We start from the raw sequence: 23,652 nt of genomic DNA on the forward strand, positions 1-23,652 counted from the left end.
TGATGATAGGAACAAGGCGTGAAGTGACATTTTTCCCGTTATCCGTTTCGCAGTCTTTAAATACGAAAACTGATTATTGATTAATCCCGGATTTATTACTTGATTAATAACATTAATTGCCTGAAATATATATAAAAAATAAATAATTAATAGAGCCCTCATTGCGGGGCTGTGAAACCGCTCCGAGGTCGGTTTCGGATCTAAAGAATAGAAACTTCTACACAGTTCTTTGGTCATCACCAGTCACGACCTTTATTCTCGTCCCTTCCCTTCCATCCACTCCAATTTCTTCTCTCTCTCCAGATGTTCTTCTTCCACAGTTACGCCGGTTCCGTTTTCCTTTGTTGTTCAAAAATTATTTTTACGTTTATGCCCCCATATTTAGCTTAAAATTAATAAATTAATTCAAATATTTTAAAATCAATTTTTTTTCTCATTGCCCGTTTTTCTTGTTAATTTTCTTTCTGTTTGTGAAGAGTTACTCACGAGAACCAAATTGTAAGCTTAAAACAAAAGATCTTTTATGACAAATTTTTAGTATCCAAGAATTTTAAATTTATTATGAAAAGCCTCTCTTATAAATGATAGACAACAACTTGTAAATTAAAGAGGTTTTTTTTAATTTGTACAAAATCACTTGTAACTATTTCTCATAAAAGAAATAAATTTTTTTCCCCTCTTTAAAAGCCCAGGGGGATTTTGATCCGTTGGCCGGGGGGGGGTTGATCATTTTATAATTATAACTGTGCCTCATTTTAAATTAATTTCTAGTAAGATCATTATGCAAATTTATGGTTCTTAGTGGTAAATGTGGTTATTATTTATTCGTCTTCGTCAAGAGCAATTTCCCTTCTTTCTTTTAATAATAACTGTGCCTGCATTATGGTACGCCTGCAGAGGGGACCCACATAACTGCTGCATCACTCAACACGTGGCCTAGCACGCGTCGTTCATCCTTGCTCCCGCAAGGTGTCATACGCTTCTCCTCGGCTTTTCTCCCCATCGCGCACGGTCATTGATCTTCTTCCCTCTTTTCAACATCTATTTTGCATTATTTTATATATCAGGCCTAGCTCTGTGCTTTCCTATTTAGCTTTATATCAGGCCTTCTCCTCTTGCTCTTTGCTTTTCGATCAATATATTATACATAGCCTTCGCCTTGCACGCAATTGAACTGTTCGGGGTATTGGCAGAGCCGGGCAGTATATTGTCGTTGTTTCTCTTCTCTGGCTGTAACGGTAATGATCTCAGCTTCACTATCTTGTTTTCTCTCTGATTAGCTGTTCCGAAATTTTTTCCCTTATGTTGATTGGCAACTGCTAAGGGATATATTGCTCCATTTTTTCCATTTTCGTTTCCTGATCTTTTGGTCCTTATCTTCCGGTGTTATGCTCATGACTAAAAGCTGCGATTTTGTTTTGCTCAAGCATGCTGTGATCACTCATCATCTTCCCTAAAAATTAGAGCTCCTTGATTAATTGATTACTCGATTTATTCTATCGTTCCAAATTTCATAAAGGGGTTCTCTTTCTGGGAGGAGTTTGATATTCTCTCTGTTTTTTCTTGAGTCCTTTGCAATCTACAGCTGAATAGCCTGTGTCTTTTGTACTCTGCGAGCACGTAATTTGGTAATTGGAATTTTTGAGATGGCTATGTATGTAAGGTGTGGAATTATCCTAATCAGATAGGACACTTACAAAAGAAAATCATCCTTGGTTGCTTTCTGTGCCAACTTGCATATTGCCTTGGGCCGTGAACTTTCTCGGTTTTTGGTTATCATCGTTTTGCTACAGCTGTTTCTTTTCTGTAACCCACAGTCTGAAAATTTTGTTATTCCTATATGAATATACATAACTTGTAATTTGGAATTTCTATGGTATAACTTATACTCAATTTGGTTACGGAAACGAGAGGCTGAAACACTTATCTGCTTGGTGAAGGGCGGTTGGGCTAAAAGTTGAAATGATTGGCGAGGAGAACTTAAGGACGGCGGACTTGAACTTATGCTTTGAGCAACTTATGATGGTTGCAGGCGGTGGTAACGGTGGAAACAATACTGGAGGAGTGAAAATGGAGGCCGGGGTGATCACCGAATGGAAGGATATTCCGGTGGAGCTTTTGATGCAGATTCTGTCCCTTACTGATAATCAGACTGTGATCGCAGCTTCTGGAGTCTGCCGTGGATGGAGAGATGCTATATGCTTCGCCCTTACCCGCTTGTCACTCTCATGGTATATCTCTATTTTTCCCTCCCAATCTTTGTTTAAAGGTGTGTTTGGATGAAACCAAACCGTGGTTTGAAAAATGATTTTGGAGAATAGATTCTGGAAGAATAAATGTTATGAAAAAGTGATTTTGAAAAGTGAGAGTGCTTGAATAGTTGTTATCAGAAGCACTTTTTATATATATAAATTACTAAAAAAAAGACATAAGTTAATATGATAATTACAGAAAAAATAGATTTTATGATATATTTTAATTTGAAGGAATAAAATTGTTAATAATATATTTTTTATTAACATAATTAATAATACATAATATAATATAATTAATAAATAATTAATATGTATATATATTTTTAAAATATAAGATTAAATATGTTTATAAAAAAATATGTTTATAAAAAAATAACAAGATTCATATCTTATAAGCTCTCACACTCTCTCTTTTTTCTCCAAAAGCAAAAAATTTCTGCTTTTTCCAAAACCATGGTTTTGAACCAAAATCATAGTTTTAGTCCAAAACCACGGTTTGCCCAAAACCAGTGGGTGTTTGGGTGACTTATCATCCAAACTATGGTTTGGGGTGTCACCCAACGGAGCCTAAATTAGGGTGCTTTAGTCTCAACTTCTTTCTGAAGGATTACTCATACTGAACTGTTAAGCTATTAACAAGGCTGAGAAAGTCGAAGTTTCCTAGGAAGTAGGAATCACTAGGCTGTCAGACTCTGCACCTTGGTGTATGTCGTGGGACTCAGTTTCAGATGATGAGCACCAAATATAGGCCGTCCCTGTTAAAATTGGATAGTGTTACTTTGTTTTCATATTTTTAATAGTCCTTTGTTTTAAAAGATGCAGACTCTAAAAGAAAGATAATATTTTAACCGTGACTCTTAAAAAAATGAAATTTATTATTTAAAAAATTGTAAATTCTAAACTTTAAATTTGGTTGATTTCATATCTCTGCGATAATTTCGAATCGGACCTGTTAGCTTTGTAACATCAATTCAGAGTTTATTAAAATTCTTCTCTTTCTTGTAGGTCTTGGTTAGCCTTTTATGGGGTCTATATTATACTAGTGATCGCTTTGTTGAGAATTAAGTATCTTTACTAGTTCCTTTCTTTTTCCCCTCAGTGGTCTCGTCCTCTCTAACAATCTGTACAATTATTGGTTTTCCAGAAGTTTTATTATCTAGTTACATGTAAGTTATGACCATGTATTGATATTATTTTGAAAAAACTGATATATGCTTTTTCCATTGATTTATTTTAGTTCGTGAGATGACTTCCATCATAACAACATGATTACTTAACTCCTCTTTCTTCAGGTGTAGCAAGAACATGAATGACTTGGTCCTATCGCTCGTGCCTAAATTTATAAAACTACAAGTTCTAATCCTCCGTCAAGACAAACCTCAGCTAGAGGATAATGCTGTTGAGACTATCTCAAATTGCTGTCCCGATCTGCAGATGCTGGACCTCAGCAAAAGTTTCAGGCTTACTGATCGGTCTCTGTACGCCTTAGCCCGTGGATGTCCTGATCTTACAAATCTGAACATCAGTGGATGCTCGGCATTTAGTGATGTTGCTCTGGCATACCTAGCCAGTTTCTGCAGAAAATTGAAATGTTTTAAATCTTTGTGGATGTGTTAGAGCAGCATCAGACGCAGCATTGCAGGTATAATTTAAGACACCAGCTGCTTGCTGTTACCATTTTACTATTTAAAACCAGATGATTACCAGATTCCATTAGATGTTGCATATAAAATGCAGGCTATAGGACATTATTGCAACCAATTACAATCCTTGAACCTTGGATGGTGTGAAAATGTTGGTGATGATGGAGTGACAAGTTTAGCGGCTGGTTGCCCTGATCTTAGAACACTTGACTTGTGTGGTTGTGTCCGTATAACAGGTACAAAAAATTCTATAAATTCATCACATAGGATTATTACCTAATGTGATTAATTATGGTATTAATATATCAGTGTCTCTGCTTGGCTTGCTTTGCGATTCATTTCTCAACATTTCATCCTTTATCTCTCCTTATTGAGGATATCTTTTTTTTCCCCCCCTACAGTCGAAGCGGGTATGCTCTTTAAGATGTGTATAAAAGCCAATCCGATAGTCACGTGGCCTACATATTTAGCTTTAGTGATGGTTTAGGATTCATAGTTACCGCAGTAAGCAGTTGCTTTATGTATGCAGTGTTAGCGAATGAGGATGGGTTGAAGGCTTCGACGTCTCCTTAATAACACAATTCTGACTTTCAAATGTTGTCATTGCAGATGAGAGTGTGATTGCTTTGGCAAACGGGTGTCCCCATCTGAGGTCCCTTGGGCTGTACTACTGTCAAAACATCACAGATAGAGCAATGTATTCATTGGCCCATGGCAAAGTGAGTAATAGGATATGGAGATCTGTGAAAGGAATTAATGAAGAGGATGGGCTAAGAACTCTCAACATTAGCCAGTGTACAGCGCTTACACCCTCTGCTGTTCAAGCCGTGTGTGATTCGTTCCCAGCTCTTCACACCTGCTCCGGCAGGCATTCACTCATCATGAGTGGCTGTTTGAACCTCACTTCTGTGCATTGTGCTTGTGCTGTCCATTCACATCGAGCATTCACCTCCCTTCCATATCAAGCTCATTGAGCAGAGCTCCATGGGCTATACTTGGATGTTCCAGGAAGTGCGCTTCCACGGCTCAGAGAAGTGAACATTCCTCTTTTTGTATATATTTGTGTGGAACTTTATAAAATGTGAGAGACTTCGGCCGCAAATTAGCAGCCTTATGTTGTTGGAACCTGCAGACTATGTAGAACAACTTGAACTTTGTATCTGAGTAGTTTTAGTTTCCAAGATATCGTGGAAAGCGTCTGACATTTTGACTGCAAGAGCTGGGGTGTTCCAAATTGGTTGAGAGACGGTCTTTCATGCGCTGTTACGCTTTTTTAACTGAGAGGTTTATTTCCTGTAAGTTTCTGTCCACCTGCCTATTAGCAAAATGAGCTTATTATTATTGTTGTTATTGCTGCTGCAACTGTTACTACTAATTGGCGTCATGGATTCGCTTCTTTACGGCTGTGAGAGATGAGGGACTTGAAATGGTAACAGAGGAATGAGAATAATATTACGTATTTAACAAGGAACGGGGTGTGGTTCTGACAGTTTCTTCTGACTTGAAATGCTTTATGGAACACGAGTGAGTGCGACGTGGATATTCGGTTGGGGAGATGGGAGGCTGGGCAGTTGAATAGAACATGACTGCTCCGTTTATTGGATATGAAAATTGGACATGACGAATCTTGGAGAACGTACCACGCAAATAGGGACCGCTATTTTCCGTCTTTCGTTTTTCTAGACATTTCTCAAGACTCGAAATGAGATTCCTCATGCCCATATCTCGTTGAAGTTTGATTTGTTCCCAACGCATTCGAGTATATCCCCTGTATACGTTTCAGTTGCTTGGCACGTACTGTAAGCCAAAAAATATGAATGCTTTTTTTAAAATTAATATTTGAATAAGGAATAAATTAATGTTTTATTAAATAACTCCTCATTTTATCTCTTACATTTGCTCGTGATCTACTCCCTCCCCACTTCTCTCACCCCACACACACACACACACACACACACACACAAGATTAGTTTGAGATAAAAAAGACTTGAAGAAAAAGTAGTATGATGAAAACGATGCGTTTTTAAATGATTACACCAATGACAAATTACACATGGCTGGCACCACAGTTCCTCCGAAACTCTGCAAGACAGTATGACCTTTTACTATAACTATCATCACGAAAGCAAAATGCAGAACAAGGGCTGATATTCTTGTTTCACGAACCTCAGCGTCAACATCTGGCATGCATCATTTGCTTATGAAAACTATCCGTCATCCTCATCAAATGCTGGATTACAGAGGCATTTGAAGAGCTTTTCTATACCCTGCAGATCATGGGGAAAATGAATTTGTAGATTCCGGTAATCAACGTTTCTATGCGAGGCACAAATTAAGGATAATAAAAAGGCCAGAAGGCGTGCCAAAAAAGGAAAGTGATCTATAACATGCCTGATTGAAAAATGAAGCTCTGGGTGATTCATCATCAGATGAATCAGAACTATTTCCTTCATCATCAGAATCAGCGACAGTTTTCTTCTTTGATTTTGTACCTCCTTTCGATTTCTTTTCCTCAAATCGTAATTATAGTATTCATTTAGAATATAAAATACACAAAAGACTTCATTCTGCAAATAAATGTAAGTAAGCTCGAGCATATGTACTATGGACAGGAAAAAAATAACAAAAATCTGCTGACAAATTAATTTTACTGTCATGGGGAGTAACTATAGCGATACTGAGAATGCAATTGACAACCTGCATTAAAAGAACGAAAAGGCAAGACTATTTCTTATCGTGCACCTGAAATATCTTCCCGAGAATTTTGAGGGCTCTAGCCCGAGCTTTAAGTTCTTCTTTCTTGACATTGTTTTCCTTAAGGACCTACACAAAACAAATAATCAAAATCTCGTTAAGAATTTCATTGCCATTATTAAGTGTCCTACCTAGTGATAAAATTACCAGAATCTCAAGTGAATGTGGCGAAGCAAAGTAAAATTAAAAAATTTAAAACGGATAGTGGGGCCTTCAGACATTTCCAACTGCAACTTCTACATAATGGATTCCAACTTCTATAAACTACCTCCACTTCTTAATATAACATTTAATTTGTAATTTAATTTAAATTACAAACTAGATCATATATTAAGTACATAGTATTTTAAATTAAAAACTCACCATTTGACACACATGTACTAGTGTTACTTCTATGTCGACCACATTTAATTTCCACAAGGAACTCATCAACGTATCCTTATTAAGGCGAATATGGGACTCAACATTAATTTCAGCGCCACTACCATCCATTTTAGATTGCTTGCGGACGTCCTCTTGAAGCTGCGGTAACTGAAAAGCATCTAAATTTTGTGTAGTAAGTAAAATTAGATACGAATGACAATGTGGAGCACTAAAATATATGAATGAGTGCCTACTTAAGGGAAAATAATCTGAAAAATAATCTTAGTATCACATGCATTGGGTAAAAAAAAAAAAGCCATGTTAGTAGAGCTTCCTCCATTTGGATTCTAATTTGACTCGACTTTGCACTAGATGCAGATTGTTTATTTAAAGAATTAAAGAAAGCCAAAGAAGAAATGGATCACCAAAATCAAATCATCACAAAAAGCCCAAAGAAACAGCTAGTAATAAAAGGAAGGATCACTAACAGTTGCCCGTAAGGATACCTTTAGCAGCTGTGGATTGTGCCTTCCAACACTGTCCTTTGTTCCGAACCCATTCTCCTAAAAATGGCACGCCAAGATATATAGCCTTTTTCCCTAGTTCTTGCGCTGCCTGTCTGGAGTATATATAACCGATAGTATGTAACATATCAACTCCAAAAGCTGCATATAAACAATGGCGACGATTTGGTATCGATTTGATCGGGGCGTAAAAATGGCAGCAATTTGGTGACAACATTTAGTGTGCATGCAATGACATGCTACCAACCAAGTTTCTCAATTGCGAAGTCGTTATTTTACCCTTGTGATATATTCAAGGTCTACAGGATGAGAGGACCAGAAATATCATACAATATTTAATTTCTTAATATCATAATCAACTTCGCTTAAAATCTCAAAGCCGCTGGGTAAAAGATATTCAAGAATCGGATTCCGTGTCATGTTTCTTTTAAGTGGCATACATTGAGCTATGGCATGTCATGATGAGCATTTGCATGTATTTGCGGTGGGAATAAGAACTTCGATCAACCTGCATTAGAGAGTCGTCTCGCTTCAGATTCTGCACGCTGGAAAAATCCCTTTTTATCACCACGGACATACTGACTGAGAAACTCTTTCAAGAATCTTGCTAGTTCTTCCTCTCTTTCTCTTTGAACAATCTATATAAATGGGAAGCAAATTATACATGAGAAAAATGAGGATGGCTTTTGTTTACTCATTTCCAGAGGTAAATAAAAGTAATATGTCATGGCAAACGTCATCTCTTCTGCACCAAAATGTATATGCAATGCACAAGATGTTAGATAATTCTATAAGCATATGCCAAATTTTTGTCGGTTGAAGTGGTTCGGATGAACAAATTTATATCCTATAAGAATGCAGCATTTACAAGGAATTTTTTGTGTGAATGTAAACGAAGGAAGAATGGCCAGTTTCTAGCAGACAAGTTACCCAGATGAATTTTCTTCAAAGTAAATAAGAGAGTAGGACTGCAACAGTGCTACTTATGTGCTTTGCACCAGAAACCTAAAGGAAGAACATTCAACATATGATTAAATCCCAACTTATCACCAAGGCGTATGAGTTTCTTTTGGCAAGAATCCATCATCAGATTTAAAGTCGTAATATACAATTATATGTACTTAACCGCACGACAAACTCACCTTCAAATTTTCATGTAGTTTATCAGGATCCTCAGCTTCATCGGCTAGTTCAGAAGCAGCCATCGATGCCACAGCTAGATGCCCTATGTAGTCCTCAAATAATTCGCTTCCGAAAAGCAGGGCAAAGACTGTCATGGGGTCAAGCATGGTTTCTCTGTATCAAACCCATGAATCTTTTGAGGAAAAAATCTTTATAAACAATGCTAGTTTGTGATAATAAAAGAGTGTGACTGATCTTTTCATTTTTATTTAGTGCTGCTTTTCCCTTCATTTCAAAGAATTTATATTCTATCTTCAAGAGGTAATAGATTTCCTGTGGTTCTTCAGAATTTTAATAGCTTACTTCGTTTATAAAATTATGATAATTACTCTTTCGGCAAACGGTGTACAAACCAAAAAGTAAATAACAGAGTCAGTTAATTTATCCTCGTATATTCAGCGACTAGAATACCAAAATATGATGAAATACATAACGCAAGGCTAGGAGTTAATCTAAGATTAATTTGAGCATCATCCCTACCTTGACACCGAGGGCTTTCCGTTTTGATTGTACGCATTTCTTTGCATTGGATCGCTCAAAACTTGATAAGCTTCACCCAGAAGCTGTCAAAACAGAGAGAATCATACAAAATAAAGTAACGGTTTCAACTTAAGTGTCCTCCCGGTCCCATCATGCTGATCAGGATGTAGAATGTGTACTATAGTCTATGGGGAAAATTATACATCGCTTTCCTCAACGAGCAACTTCTAAAATTAACTTCCACTCAAATCAAAATCTGCATTACTATATAGAGGAGACTTGCCTGGAACTTCTCCGCAGCCTGAGGATCATTTGGATTTTTATCTGGATGAACACGCATCGCCTGCAGCAGTAGAAGCAGCAGCTCTAGCTCTGAGATAAGAGAATCTAGAAAATCTAAATCTCATCCAGAAGAAATAACCAAAGAGGAGCGGGACTCACTCATAATCTAACAGGACAAATTTTAGGGGGGAATACACGAAGGAAAAGAACGTATCATGAAAACCAAAGCAATGGAGTCAAGATCAGATCCAAACCTTCTGATAATAAGCCTTGCGAATCCCCTGATCGGAAGCAGAGGTACTAACCCCAAGAATATCATAATACTCTGTTTCCTTGACCATTGTGGACAACGGAGTAGTCAAGTGAGCTTGGAATATGGGGAGATAGGGAGTTTACTAAAAGAAGAGGATCAGAAGAAAGTGAATGACTGAGTGAGAGAGAGAGGGAAAGAAAGAAAGAAAGAAGAAGAAGAAGACGAAGACAGAGGTTTGAGGCCCACGATAGTCGCATACCTTTGCCTTTCCAGTTCCTGAGACATTTTACTAATTCGGGGAAACCGCTTTGTCGCGGGAGGGGACACTATTTTAAGCAACTGATCTTTGCGCTGGCGCTTTATCGATCCTATCATTTTCAAATTTCAAGCCCCTTTTTTTTGGGCCGAATTCCCCCCCCCCTCCCCGGGGGATTGCGCTGCTTTTCCAAAAGAATTCAGGGCCTAGCCTGCCTCTTTGGGCTTTTTTTCTTAGTTTGTACTCCTAAACAAACAATTTCAGATATGGTACTATTTAGGGGATATTTAGATATTATGAGAAGTACTTTAAAATTATTTTTTTACAAATCAATATAAACTTCTTTATATACTACCTTCATATATAGTAAAATTAATTTTGAAATTATGATTTGGTTTACATCTAAAACTTATTTATTTTCCTTGTGTTGGTTTTACTTTGACCCCAAAAAAATGTCAAGTTTCCTTTTCTCCTTCCATTTCTTTATTAATATGCTCTTTAGTAGTTCAGGTTCAGAAGAAAGAAAGAAAGAAAGAAAAAGTCATGACCCCAGGGGTAAAGTACCTACTAGAGGAGGCTTGAATATAAAGGGATAAAACTTGGAATTGAGGGTGATCACTTTTGCCAATAGAAGGCACCTACGGCAAAACAAAAGCAAGAGGTCCTACCGGGAGTCGAACCCAGGTCGCTGGATTCAAAGTCCAGAGTGCTAACCACTACACCATAGAACCTAGATGACACCCGGCGGCAATTCAAGTTATGTAGTTATTATTTTAGAGGATACACTGCCACAACACGACGAAACAATGGACTGTGCTCGAAATGTTGAACAAAAAGAAAGAAAGAGGAAATATCCTCTCCTTTTTATCTCTTTTTTCCCTTTTTTTTTTCAGTATGTTGTTTGACCGCGCTTGAAATATTGAACGCCCTAAAATTGATGCCATCTCCATCTAGAATTAAAAAATGATTTCATCGACAGTTATAGGAGGTCATAAAATGAATAATTTGACAAAACAACTTTTTAAGTCACACTACAACTAAAGAATCTGGATCTTGCTCCCGGGCCCAAAAATAGCATTGATATGATCTTGGCATACATGGGTAAGTCAGTTATCTAAAAATCCATTTAAAATAACTTATAAATAATTTTTTAATTGTTATTTACAGAATATAAGATAAGTATATAAAAAAAATTATTTTAATTTACATAAAACTTGTTTATAACTGATTTCTAACGTCACGCGTCCTAAAATTTTAGTGATGGCTTTTTCCCGAAACAAAGGCAGCATAATAATGACTCACGTATTTAATGTTAGGAATTCTACAGCGCTTTTTTCCGACGAGAAACGGGAAAAGGAAGGGTGGGAATGATGGCGGGGGCAGTTAAGCAACGGTGCTGCGACATTCACGTCCTCCGTTTTTAACTCTCTGTCCGCCTTCTTTTGCCTTTTGATTTATACTACTAACTAAATAGCCAAATATCATTAGCTTTTAGCTGTTTTAAAGCAGGCATGCATTGTATAGTATGACATCTAAACAACAGCATGGTGATGATTCGTGTTAAAAATTAAAGAGCTTTGATATAGACGCATGGTTTCAGCACCAAGAACGGAAGCGCGGCATGCATTCCTGATTGACTATTCACTCACCCTATACCATTAAGACGGAAATCTTTTCAATGTGGACAAATTCTCAACAACTTTCATCATTTAATCTAAGTTATACAGGCTCCAATGAAATTTGATTACACTAGCATTCCAAATGAGACCGAAATGTGGAAAGTTTAAACCCGTACACAAACATTACAATCACCAAGAACAACAACCACCACTTGGTGAATCAGATTGTGGAGGTTTCTCCTTGAAGATGTTCTTTTTCACGCCGGACGAGCCCTCAGCCAAAAGGCTTGGCGTTTCCAAAATCTGCAGATCAGCGGTGGAACCCATGTCAGAATTCGCCATTCCACTAATAGAGGATTGAGCATTTGGTAAATATAGAAAAGAAAATAGGAGAGTAAAATCTAAGCCCAATACTTTTGCCAAAAATGGTAAAAGATATAACGAGCATGTTGATTAGATTAAGGATTGCAATGGTCAAACAAATGCAAACTCTACAGTAAGTATACAAAGGGCCCAGAAGTATAGAGCCAGGACAATATTGAGCCTTATTCTCCACCCCGTGAAATTTTGCCAGGTCATTGCTTGAAACTCTTAACTTTGGGTTTGCTATTGTGCTACAAGACTCCTAGAGAGAGAAAGGGGTTTCCTTTAGCCATTTTTTTCATGAGCTCTTAATTCGTTTCATTTATCAGTGTCAGTATCTATGGAATGGGAACACCAAAACATTAGAAATCACAGCGTGCATTTGTCCATCTCAGAGGGGAGTAGAGGAGTCCGAGAGTTGCATGGGTCCAATACCTTTAATACAAGCTCCTCAAAACACTGCTCCACATTGACTCGGGTTTTTGCACTGCATTCAGTGAAAAGGCATCCATATTCTCTGGCGAAGTCTATCCCTTCCTTTTTGCTGACGACCCTTTCATTTTCCTGAAATATGAGACAATTTGGTTGCACATTCTTAGACCAATAATTTAACAGCTACCAATGGAACCATAATAACTTGTCGATAAGCTCATACAAAAATACAAATTCTTGAAAAGCATACCTTATCAACTTTATTGCCTACAAGCATCTTGATACAATCTTGATTTGTCGAGTATAAGTCAATTTCCTTAGCCCATATATCAGATAGATTTGTAAAGGTTTCTCTCCGTGTTACATCATATACTGTATCATATTGCAGATTACCGACTTAATAAAAAGGTGTATAGTATATAATGTGACAAAAATGCAGCTGCCACAGATTAATTAAAAAAACTGTAACTTAATTTCTTTTAGAATAGAAACAGGCCATTGCTATCCTGTTGTAGCCAAACTTATGGTCTAAGAATCAGTACAATATTCATTGAAATCTAGAGATAACACCAAATTTAAAAAAATAATTAAAAAAAATGCCAGCGACAAATAAATGAATAAAAACAGAAAACTGCGCACCTATAAGCTAACTCTATCTACCCTAACGGCATATAGAGTGAATCAGATACTCAAATTGCAACAAAATTTAAGCAAAAGTAAATTCTGCTCTCAAGGAAATTGTCAATTCTCACTCCTCAAACTTTCAATAATTCCAACTTGAAGGTAACTACCAGCAAGTTATTCAGATTTAAGGTCATTAGGCTTAATTCATTAACACGAGTAAAATGGCCCACTGATCATGGGCGAACGCAGAGAACCTTGATCTAATTTTGTCTTCAGTGATGCCAGTCATGTAGGCATGCTCATTGTCTTCTCAACAGCTCACATATTTGGGCTCTAGCTTGCAGAAACTTCGGTTCAATCCACATTTTGTGACTTGCCCAGTCCCCTCCAAGTCCTAATTAAGCATTTCACTTGGTGTAGCAGTCAGTACCACCAATATTGGAGTTGCATTCACATAGTCCCCCGCCTTCACTAATACATCCCCAGTCCTCTAATCTAGGACTCGTAATTTTAATATAATTTCAGATTCAGCCATGTTATCAAATTTTGCCATATGACGGCATCCCGCCATGAATATAAGAATCACGGAAAACATCCATTTGAAAAAATGACAAAGCAAGAATCTTCTATCAGCAGAAACATAAGATAGAAATAGAAGCACTACTAAACCGTCATATAATGTGATTCAAATAAACAAGCTGCAAAAGTTCAATCAATTTCTAACAGATGTGCAAATCATATTCAAGAAATATTGATGGGAAATATAGCTATAAGAAGGAGAAAATCAATATACCCATAATTATTCCTTGAGCTCCTCTGTAATATGAACTAGTAAGTGTTCTAAACCTTTCCTGCCCGGCTGCTCAAATAAGAAATACAAAGTCATTTCAAAGATGGTTGAGATACCTCTCATGCTTTATTCATAAAATTTTGCAACAAAAAGGACCCAAAAAAAGGGATTTTATTTCTGCCAAACTCTCGAGTCTCAAGTCTCAACTTTGCTACCCACCAAGTACTTACAATTCACCACCTAGCGCACACGTTATATGAAAATATGCTAGAGCTCCGCCACTCTAATGACTTGAATTCATATCGTGTGTGTGCGTGTGTGTGTATGTGTGTTTGTTAAACTAATATCAAAAGTCGGACATATTAAATGATATATTTTTCAAGTACGAAGGGATGCAAAAATACAGGGTATGACAAGGAAGCTAGAATAGAGAATATAATAAATATTCACTTCAAAGGACTTATCATTGACACAGTAAATTACCTGTGTCCCAAATTGCAAGTTTCAACTTTTTCCCGCCAACTGTAACATACTTGACCTTGAAATCAACACCTGCGTAATTCTCATAAGAATCAATACTTAATACCTAAGAAAAGCACTCATGTCTGGCATATAGTTATGTGAATACATCATAGTTTGTTTGGCTAAAAACCCCTATAATCAGTTTTTAACCACGCAAAGTCAACGTCATCTGATGATCATCAAATCAAAGCAACCGGTTACCAAGAATCTGAGAAGACAACAATGCAACCGAAAGGCACCCATTTTCCTTGTATGGTATACAAAAGATACTGCTTATAGCGCAACATAGAACTTCGTCCTACTTAATTCAATGGTCCAATCATCATTACTAAACAGAGGTTTTGGTTTATGTACCGGGAGAATAAACATTATTGAATCCAGTACAGAACCATGTGTGTTAGAAAGACTTGCTCTACGAGGCAAAGGCAAGTGGTACAAGACCTATAAGGAAGGATGGGGAGAAGTATCCGAGGAGTGGAGGTAATGCGAAAGCAGAACTCACCGATAGTAGGGGAAAGATCTTCGAAAGTATCGGACGTGAAGCTCAAGAGCAGCGTGCTTTTTCCAACCCCAGAATCCCCAATAAGCAGCAGCTTGAAGAGGTAGTCAAATTCAGGCTGACTGGACGAGGAGGAAGAAACCTCCATTGAAACGTCAGTTATCGTTACGGGAAAAGGGGGTCGACCGAGTACTTGGATCAACGGAGATGGGTTTGGAGCAGAGAAATTCTTTCGTTTATTAACACCTTGTGGACGTTTATTCGTGGGGAGAGAGTCGTAGAGATAAAGCAAAGTAGAGAGCGCAGAGAAGAGGAGAGAAGAAGGTTGCCGAGATGCAAAGAAATCTCTATAAAGGTCAGACGAATTCTTGCCGCAGTGGGCGTGCCCGTTTCCCACCGATTGCTTCACTTGGATTCTATTTCACGCGCAAAACATAATGAACTATTTCGCCAAAAAAAAAAAAAGTAACGAGCTTTGATATTTTCACTTGGGAATTAAATTATCCATCTTAAATTATAGTGATCGGGGAAGAAAAAGAGGAAATTTGGCTCTCAAAAAATGCATACTCGTCATATCCATCTCTAGCTAAAGTTAAACATTAATAGCTGTCAAAAAAATTAATAATATTATTTTTGGTCAGAATAAAAATTAATAATATTATAAATTTATTGTAAGTATCTTAAATCTTAAAATGCTAAAATAGTCGTGTGTCGTTGGCAAAAAAATCGTCATGCGTCGGTTCCTGAAAGCGGAAAACAGCTGGGGAACTCCTTTTTTTTTTTTTTAACCTCTGCGTCATTATTATTGAGTTTTCCGTACTTCCTGGGCCACCGAACCTGAAACTATATGGGCCTATGATGATGGTATGGCCCAATATTTCTCTTTTTATTTTGTTATGGAAACTTGAGGTGGGCCTATTTTTGATCGAGCTCATTAATGAGGCTTCAGTGGGACCTAGTTTCCGCAATCTTGAAAATTAGAAATCAAACATGAATGCCGGAACATAAATCGTCTTGACGGTGTTCCATCATGTCTGGGAACTTAAAACTTTCTATATAGGTAGCTCTGTATTAATTTTTGGATAATCTTTAATTTGATGGACTGAATTTGTATTTTGTAGAAATTACTCGGTCTTGCTTTCTACAGATTAAGGTCAGAATGAACTCATTCACATGCTACTCCTCAATTTCTATAATAAAATCTATTTTGTATTGTAATTTACACTATAAAATAAATCTTAAAAGAGTACTCCATACTTATAAGAAATAAAATATAAATATGTATTTAAATACATTATTGAACGCTGCAACCACGTCGTGTTGTACTTGAGTACTGCCATCATAGTCGTTGAGTCTGCTTCCTGGCAGAATAATAAATGATCGATCGTTGATCTGTTAGGCCGGAGTACATAAAAGAAGATGGAGGAACTTAGCACATGGCCAGCTCTAAAGTCATTTGTTTCCTGTTGGGCCAAGTACCGATCGGTTCAGGGCTCGACCCGTAAAGCCTCCCGCATTGCGAGCTTATTAACGCATGCCAATATTAATTCTGATAGAAGGAGCTCTCATTAATTAAGGACTCAGTTTGGACAGATTTGTAAATGACTTTTGAATTGTAATTTATAGAGTACAAAATAAATATATAAAATAATTTTTATTTTGATTTACGTGAAACATGTTTATAAACATAATGGGCTTGTTTGGGATAGCAGTAAAAATCCCTTATAAACACATTTCACGTAAATCAAGATAAAAATCCCCTCACATGTTTATCTTATATTCTATATATCACGATTGAAAAACTATTTATAAATTGTTCTAAACAAACTCAATGTCAAACAGGCTCTAAGTACAAGACTCTAACCTTTACAATACCCAAAAAAAAAAAAAAAGCTACTCCTGATTGAGCTAAGTGACAGTTGAATTTGGTGCCACGCAATTTTCTCTCGATTCCCCGTCAACTAATACGGACAACTCATTTATCAATTTTTTGATTCATAAATTGAAACTATGTTTAACCTTGTAATTAACTGCTGCTTAATATTTTGGAGACTCGTAATATATACCCCCTTTGGTACAAAATATATGGTTCATCTAAAAGTTTTCATTCGGTCTTAAATATGAAGTTCAATTTTTTGTTATTTTTCATATCAACCATTTCTTCCTTAAAATATTCCTATTTATTGAGGTATTTTTATCCTTGCAAATTAAGTTCTAAATATGAAATGGTAAGAATATTTTTGGAAAAAAAAATCATAAATTCCCTATATTATTATTTTTAAAATTAACTAAAAATGAATCCATATAAAGGATTGAATTAGGAGGAGTATCCAGTGAGTAACTGCCACTACCTCGACTTCCTAGAGGGAGATTTTGAGAAGAGTAATATAAATGAGACCCACGTGTGCGGCAGGTTTCATTATTCTCTCCGTCTCGCCAGAATCTAGAAAGACTTCAGTTCAGTGCCCTCTAATTAGGCCACGTCCTGCAACCTTGTCTCCCAGCCCCTCCCATTACGAACCACCTAATCTAACTAACATGCACATGCTGGATTAGCTCTCTAAAGGGTGCGCCACTGTCAAAATGCCCCTTACTTTGCACCTTAATTAAATGGCCAAAATCCATGAGATCACACCTTCGCCAATCAGCTCTCGAAATTTGGGTTATTTTCAATCCTTTAACTAGTCCAAAGCCAAGAATTAATTATACACATCACTGACCGTATGGAAGAAAACGTCAAATTTGCTAAAGGCATTTCGCTTTCATTTGCTGGCCAGTATAATCGCCATTAATTTTGACGGATCCCAGAGAACCACCAGAAAAGCAAAAAGATAAAGAGAGAAGAGGATTTTTCAGTGACAATCCAGCCCTGGGGCGGTGCGAATCTGACGCCCCTGACGTTGATCTGCTTAAATTATGCATCTTCTTGTATAAGCTCCCGCCCCCATGAAAACATAAAGGTAATTGCTTTTACTACTTACAAGAAAATATTTGACGTTCCTGCTGATTGAAAAGTTGTGTACAGAATTGTTGATAAGTCCAAGTTGTCGGTTTCTTCAGGCTAGTCATGGTACAATCGAAGTTGTTACTTCTTACTTCTTACTTACTTACCGACCTCCTCGCTTTTAATCCCCGAGTTCAAATATGGTGGCTACCCACAGCAGCTAAAAGCCATCATTCAATGGATGCTGCATGTTAAAACAAAGAATTATATATGCATCAGTACATGTAAAACCGAGATGGAGTTGATTTTGAAAGTAAATTCTGTTGTTTTAGTCAAACTTTCAATAATGAATGCTAAACTGTGTCTATGTTAGTTTGGCTTAAGGGAAGTAGGGGCCATATTTTCACTTACAAGGACGCCAGCTCTCCGATTAGTCTCATTCTTTTCTTCCAGATCTTGCGAATCGATAGGAGCGCGTCAAAGGGTGTTGACATTTTGTTAGATGATCGCATCACAAATATCTCATTCTTTTTTTCAAAGAAATATTAATCAGCAGATTCCTACTTCTTATTTGTTTCGCATGATTTTTAATTAAATTCTTGTTTTTGTTTTTGTAATTTTTTGTTAGGTTTTTGTGATTTACTCGATCAAAGGCATTACTCTTCATTATTCTGTTGATTATGACTGATACGAATGTTGATTGAGCAAAGCGTAAATTGATTTGGGGGTGTTGTATTTTGGATCGTCTAAAATATAATTTATAAATACTTCAAAAAGTTTATCCGTAAGGTCTCCTCATATAATATTTCAGATTCAGTTATACTACCTCTGATCTTTAATATAAGAGTTTGTTTGACTTTTATTTTAGTAATAAATTCAATACCTCAATCTACTTTGTCTTTCATATTTATTAATTTTTTTTTCAAAGTAGTTATTATAATAATGTTAGTTCTAATCAATATATTTTATTAATAAAAATATTTTAGGAAAGACAACATCTATTTATTACTAATAACTAATGTCAACTAGCTTTTATACTAAGCACTAGATGTAACATAGGGAAGTGCTTGCTCACCACATACAGTTTTTTTTTTTGGGGGGTGTTTCAGGCTCACCAAATACAGTTTAAATGTGTATATTTTATGAATGCGTACGCATGTGTCCAAATTGACAGTTATGACGTCAAAGTTTGATTCCAGTGACCGTTTTGCATCACAATATCTTCAGTTCAATTATATCACATTGGAAATTAAAGGGGAGTACGTATAGCTGCCCCGTATCCACGCCATCCATTGCCCAAGCTAAGTAACACCTCACCCGTCCAATACGCTTAATGATGCTTCTTCAAGCTCTGCCCAACAACAACGCGTTTTGTCATACTATTTCATTTTTTTTCTTTCCCATCTGTTATATCATTTTAATTGAATTTATACACATGGCAGCGATCGATTCCCAGTTTCTTCCGTTGCTTCGTGTATATATTTTTTTAGGAAAATGGTGGAAATGAAGCTGAATTTGATACATTTAAATCAACTTATGAGTTTGAGTGCTTAGCATAAAATTTTAATTATTCTACTATTTATAACATGAATAATGTAACTTTTCGTATATTTAATAAGAGATATAATATTGATTTAAACAATCAGTTTAGGATTCGAATTAACATTGCAAATAAAAGAATCATGTTAAAAAAGATAAGTCCCATCTGACACAGCAAACAATGTTAGAGCATGATTTAATAGTTTTTTTTTTGACGACAGTATAATAGTATTAAATACAAGATAATTTACCTGTGTACTAAAAAAACAGTACTTCTATATATTCTTTTTTTTTTGGTGGAGTTCTATATATATTCATCTTAATTTGAATAAGTGAATTTAGTGGAAAATTAAAATAGAAATGATCATCATGGATAATTAATAAAATTTAACCCCTTTCAAGAAGTTAGCATTCATTTCGGTTATTAAAATTATAATTTTAAAAGTATTTTGACAGTATACAAAGTAAATATATAAAAAAATTTGTCTTAATTTATAAAAAAATATTTTTAAAAAATATTTTCACGGTTACCCAAGCACTCTTTTAAATGTTCTTCCATTCCGTAGAGAGGGAAAGGCGGGGCATGGTTTGAGGAGGTTTGACGGACTGCCTAAAGCCTACCATAACAGGTCGGGTCAGATCGAATCGGATAGCACGAGGAAAAAGACAAAAACAGGATTACAACCGGAATGAAAAAACTGAAACAAGCTGATTAATCACACGCTAAAGAAAAATAACTTGAGATCAAAACAAAATCTCTTGCCTGATGTTCATCCTATGCTCATTTATTTTCACTCACTTTCCCCGCTTTTTTATCTATATCTTATCTATCCTCTCACGCTTCCCACAGCACAGACGCCAAACCCCAGAGAAACACCAGTTTCCATAATAGCATTTCGTTGCGCCCACGTGTGGGCCTTCTCTGGTCCTCGCATGAAGGCTAAAGGTCCATGGGAACGGTCCTCCCAAATGACCCTTCTCTTTTGTGAAAACAACTCAAGTCGATGTCCTATGTTAGCTTTGCCTCTTCATGACCAAGCAAGTTCCAAATATATATCCGGCTTCTAGTACTTGTTGAGTCTCCCCGTGTTATTCCTTTGCCTGAGTTTTTTATTAGGTCCGACCTAATCCATCCTAAATTTGATTTCACTAGCTAGGATTGTCAGAATGAGCCGGGTTTCGGGTTTGACTAGGTAGCTTGTCAAAAGAACTGGGAGGTCAACTCGCGCAGATTTCTAATATATAGATAAATTCTTCGATAAAAGCCATGGGGTTTATTAGCATTAAACCTCATGCTCTTCACAAGTAAAAAGTGGGCATTTGTTTTTGAAACTCCCAAATCTCGCAACAAATGTGAAACATGATCATAGTAGATTTATCAGGAGTAATCGTGCGCATAAGTAGTAGTAATTTGACACGCATCAAAGACAACAGCGACCAAGTGACAATTATCCATTGAATTCAGCAATGTACTGCGTACGCTGTTGTATGGCAATAAGATCTTTCATCACCTTTTTCTTCTTAGTCCCAAGCCAGCACGCGCATGCAGTAAAAGCATTAATTTCTCATCGAACTAGTGCTTGCCGTTGATTTATACACGCAGTGCAATATTCTATCACGACGACGGAACAAGAAGAGACCTGCTTATAATATTTCATGCAAACGAAAAGTTTGGGTTCCTGACTACGCCCTGCACGCAGGATCTAGAAAACGAGAACCCTTACATCCTACATGGCTTACAATTAAATTAATAAGTCCACATGCATATTATAAAAAAGAGAGAATGAAATGCTCAAGTTACGTAATCAAAACTACGAAGCTGGTCTCATGTTTCCTCATGAACTTAACATATACTGTACTATACTGCTTTGTTATGACGAAGAGACACCCACGCCAAGAAAATCAATAAAAGGAACTTCTTTGTGTTCAATTGGTTCGTGATCTTCTTGCGCTCGCTGATCCGTAGAAGCACGTAACTTGGTGAATGCTGTGCTATCACAGAAATTGGTAAGGTCCCTCTTTGTCTTTCCATCATCATTGGAACCAAAAAGACCAAAAGCACTTGATGGAACGACTCTCCTGTAATTTGCTGAAGAACTCGGATAAATTCTGCAATGAAACCTATCGGAACCTTTGGGTATTTCTGATATGTAGTGATTGGAGTGAGAATTGAAGAAATCTCTGCCTTCTCTTCTAAATGAATCCACAACAGGAGAACCGTTTGATGAGGAGGTTGCAAAACTCCAGGAAGCCAAAGAAGTGGAGGGAGAATCCGCAAATATTCTATCTTTATGATCAAGGTTACGAAAATCAAAGAATCTGGCATTCTCTAACCCATTCATTCTGGAGCTAATTAACACGCCTTGATAAGAATTTGATGCAATTTTCTTGGAGGAACTACTGTAATTAGAATCATTGTAGTTATAAACTTCTTGGAAGCTTCTCTTCCCGCATAACTTAGATTGTTCTCTTTGCTTGCGCGCCATTATAACATGCCAGTGATTCTTCACAGCGTTATCAGTACGACCTGGGAAAAGCCTTGCTATGAGTGCCCACTTATTCCCATGGATGCGATGAGCTGCCAGTAGCCTCTCTTCTTCCTCTTCTGTAAATGGCCTTCTGTTAATCCTAGGATCAAGCTGATTAAACCACCTTAATCTGCAACTTTTCCCTGGAAAAAACAAAATTACTTGGAATTTCAACACATGATTGATGATATACCACCTGATATTTGAGCGATTAAAGAAATACATGTCATATGGCTATGTGAATAACATGCTCTCGTTAATTAATTAGAGTCAAATTAATAGATATATGCCAAGTTCTGAGCTCTTGAAACTCAGCAAGAGTTCTACCGTATGAATGAAACCAGCAAAACGAAGGAGAACAAGATGAAAGGAATTAAATTATGCTTCGATTCGTTAGTTTTAAATTGAGGAAAATGTCCAAACTAAAATTTTCTTTATTTTGTCTTCCATTTTCTTAAACTCTCTGGCATATATGCATATAGAGATAAGTATTAAGCAGAAGGCAAGATGTACATGAGATGGTGGTACCTGATCTTCCTTGGAGCTTCTCGGCGATTGAATTCCAGTTCTGGGCACCGTATTGTTGAACGAGTTGCCGGAGTCTCTCATCCTCGGAGGGTCTCCAGTGACCGCGAGGGCAAGTCTTGGTGTCCTCGACTGCAGATGAAGAAGAATCCTCCATGGAAAGGGGAAGCTATTAGCTAATTGGTGTAAGAATTAAACTTGAAGATGAAGCACTGGAGAGAGAGAAGTCCAAAAGAAGATATATAAGAAAGTGGAGGGGGGCAGGGGGTTGGTTTAGGGTTGTGGATGGCAAGTCACTTTTGTTGTCTTCACACGATTAATAACCTAGCTATGCCCTTTATGTACATATATACGTGTATATAATAAGTAGTCCATTTAGCAACAAAAGACCCTTCCTCTTATGTCATTGCTGGTCCTCTATTTCCACATCAAATTCCTTTCATTCTTTGTTTCTTTGTATTCGTTTTCAAATTTCTAACTAAATATATATTCTATCGAAAACCATGGTACCACGTTATATCAAACCCTCTTGCTTGGTTACCGTATAGTTTTTACTAAAGGGACGTCTCTCCTTTTTCTGAGACTGCGTTAATTAATATTCCACATCCCTCAAGCACACCAAATTCCTTAACAAGCAACTGTAATATTGTGACATTTATGCAAGTCGCTCGGATGATAATTCGGTAAATAAGTATCTTAACTTGCGCGGTCAATTGAGCACTTAATTAACCAGTTTAAATAGTGATAGGAAAATTTCCATACGAGGTTTTGACTTGCTATAAAATAGAACAGCATAAGATTTTCTAATTTATCATATATATACTCCTCTGGTCCGATTTATGGGCAAAGAGATAAGATATTTTTGATTCTATTTATAAGGTATTCAGAGAGAAAAAATTTGTATAAATATAAAATTTTACCCTTCATTTATTATTGTGTTGACATTGTTTACATGAGATATAATGTATATTAAATAAGAATAAAGTTGGAAAGTTGTTGAATTTTAAATAAGAGTTAAGGAAGTTTAAGTTTTTTTTTAGTTTGTGTGAAACATATTAAAAGTAATTATAAATAAGACTAAAGAAGTATATAATTATATTGAGATATACATATCGTAGGTTTTGAATACTCTAATTTAAAAATTAAAACGTACACATACCGAAAGCCACCGTATAGAGACTTTCAAATCATACTCTAGTTGATTATTAGTATTGATTATGATATGATTTCAGTCGCGAGGGTAGTAGAAGAAAGTGATACACAATTTTGGCTTTA

The 23,652-nt window shown here is 36.6% G+C and overlaps 4 protein-coding genes and 1 non-coding gene across 9 annotated transcripts; 1 reads left to right on the forward strand and 4 right to left on the reverse strand.

The window, feature by feature from the left end:
- Positions 1-1,087: 1,087 nt before the first annotated feature.
- Positions 1,088-5,114, forward strand: LOC114750212 (F-box protein SKP2A-like). Its single transcript, XM_028938764.1, is given in 6 exon segments — positions 1,088-1,238; positions 1,941-2,231; positions 3,548-3,845; positions 3,847-3,897; positions 3,993-4,134; positions 4,508-5,114. Coding segments are annotated over 5 exon segments (1,125 nt in total). The 5' UTR covers positions 1,088-1,238; positions 1,941-1,962; the 3' UTR covers positions 4,873-5,114.
- A 788-nt stretch (positions 5,115-5,902) lies between these two features.
- On the reverse strand, positions 5,903-10,050 carry LOC114750215 (chaperone protein dnaJ 10-like). 5 transcript variants are annotated; one of them, XM_028938770.1, is made up of 11 exons: positions 9,996-10,050; positions 9,738-9,878; positions 9,485-9,544; positions 9,202-9,284; positions 8,682-8,835; positions 8,048-8,177; positions 7,522-7,680; positions 7,016-7,194; positions 6,641-6,721; positions 6,290-6,403; positions 5,903-6,165 (listed from the first exon to the last, which is right to left on the reverse strand). In XM_028938770.1, exons 2-11 carry the CDS (start codon positions 9,822-9,824, stop codon positions 6,106-6,108), a joined length of 1,107 nt encoding a protein of 368 aa, XP_028794603.1. In that variant the 5' UTR covers positions 9,825-9,878; positions 9,996-10,050; the 3' UTR covers positions 5,903-6,105. The 5 variants fall into 5 exon arrangements, with proteins under 5 accessions (XP_028794603.1, XP_028794600.1, XP_028794602.1 ...); XM_028938767.1 differs by having other exon boundaries at positions 6,290-6,465; XM_028938769.1 differs by lacking the exon at positions 9,996-10,050 and having other exon boundaries at positions 6,290-6,465; positions 9,738-9,896.
- A 601-nt stretch (positions 10,051-10,651) lies between these two features.
- Positions 10,652-10,723, reverse strand: TRNAQ-UUG (transfer RNA glutamine (anticodon UUG)). The gene has a single exon. It is a non-coding gene; the product is annotated as a tRNA-Gln (tRNA).
- Positions 10,724-11,645: 922 nt separating this feature from the next.
- LOC114750220 (ras-related protein RABC1) lies at positions 11,646-15,217 on the reverse strand. Its single transcript, XM_028938775.1, has 6 exons — positions 14,845-15,217; positions 14,304-14,372; positions 13,824-13,889; positions 12,657-12,778; positions 12,410-12,538; positions 11,646-11,914 (listed from the first exon to the last, which is right to left on the reverse strand). Exons 1-6 carry the CDS (start codon positions 14,987-14,989, stop codon positions 11,801-11,803), a joined length of 645 nt encoding a protein of 214 aa, XP_028794608.1. The 5' UTR covers positions 14,990-15,217; the 3' UTR covers positions 11,646-11,800.
- A 5,733-nt stretch (positions 15,218-20,950) lies between these two features.
- LOC114750219 (transcription factor MYB52-like) lies at positions 20,951-22,651 on the reverse strand. The gene is made up of 2 exons (XM_028938773.1): positions 22,381-22,651; positions 20,951-21,995 (listed from the first exon to the last, which is right to left on the reverse strand). Exons 1-2 carry the CDS (start codon positions 22,532-22,534, stop codon positions 21,196-21,198), a joined length of 954 nt encoding a protein of 317 aa, XP_028794606.1. The 5' UTR covers positions 22,535-22,651; the 3' UTR covers positions 20,951-21,195.
- Between the last annotated feature and the right edge of the window lie 1,001 nt (positions 22,652-23,652).

Source organism: Neltuma alba, unplaced genomic scaffold, assembly GCF_004799145.2.
Source record: "Neltuma alba isolate B1F8T4 unplaced genomic scaffold, ASM479914v2 tig00006356_pilon, whole genome shotgun sequence".
In the NCBI taxonomy this organism is placed as follows: Eukaryota; Viridiplantae; Streptophyta; class Magnoliopsida; order Fabales; family Fabaceae; genus Neltuma; species Neltuma alba.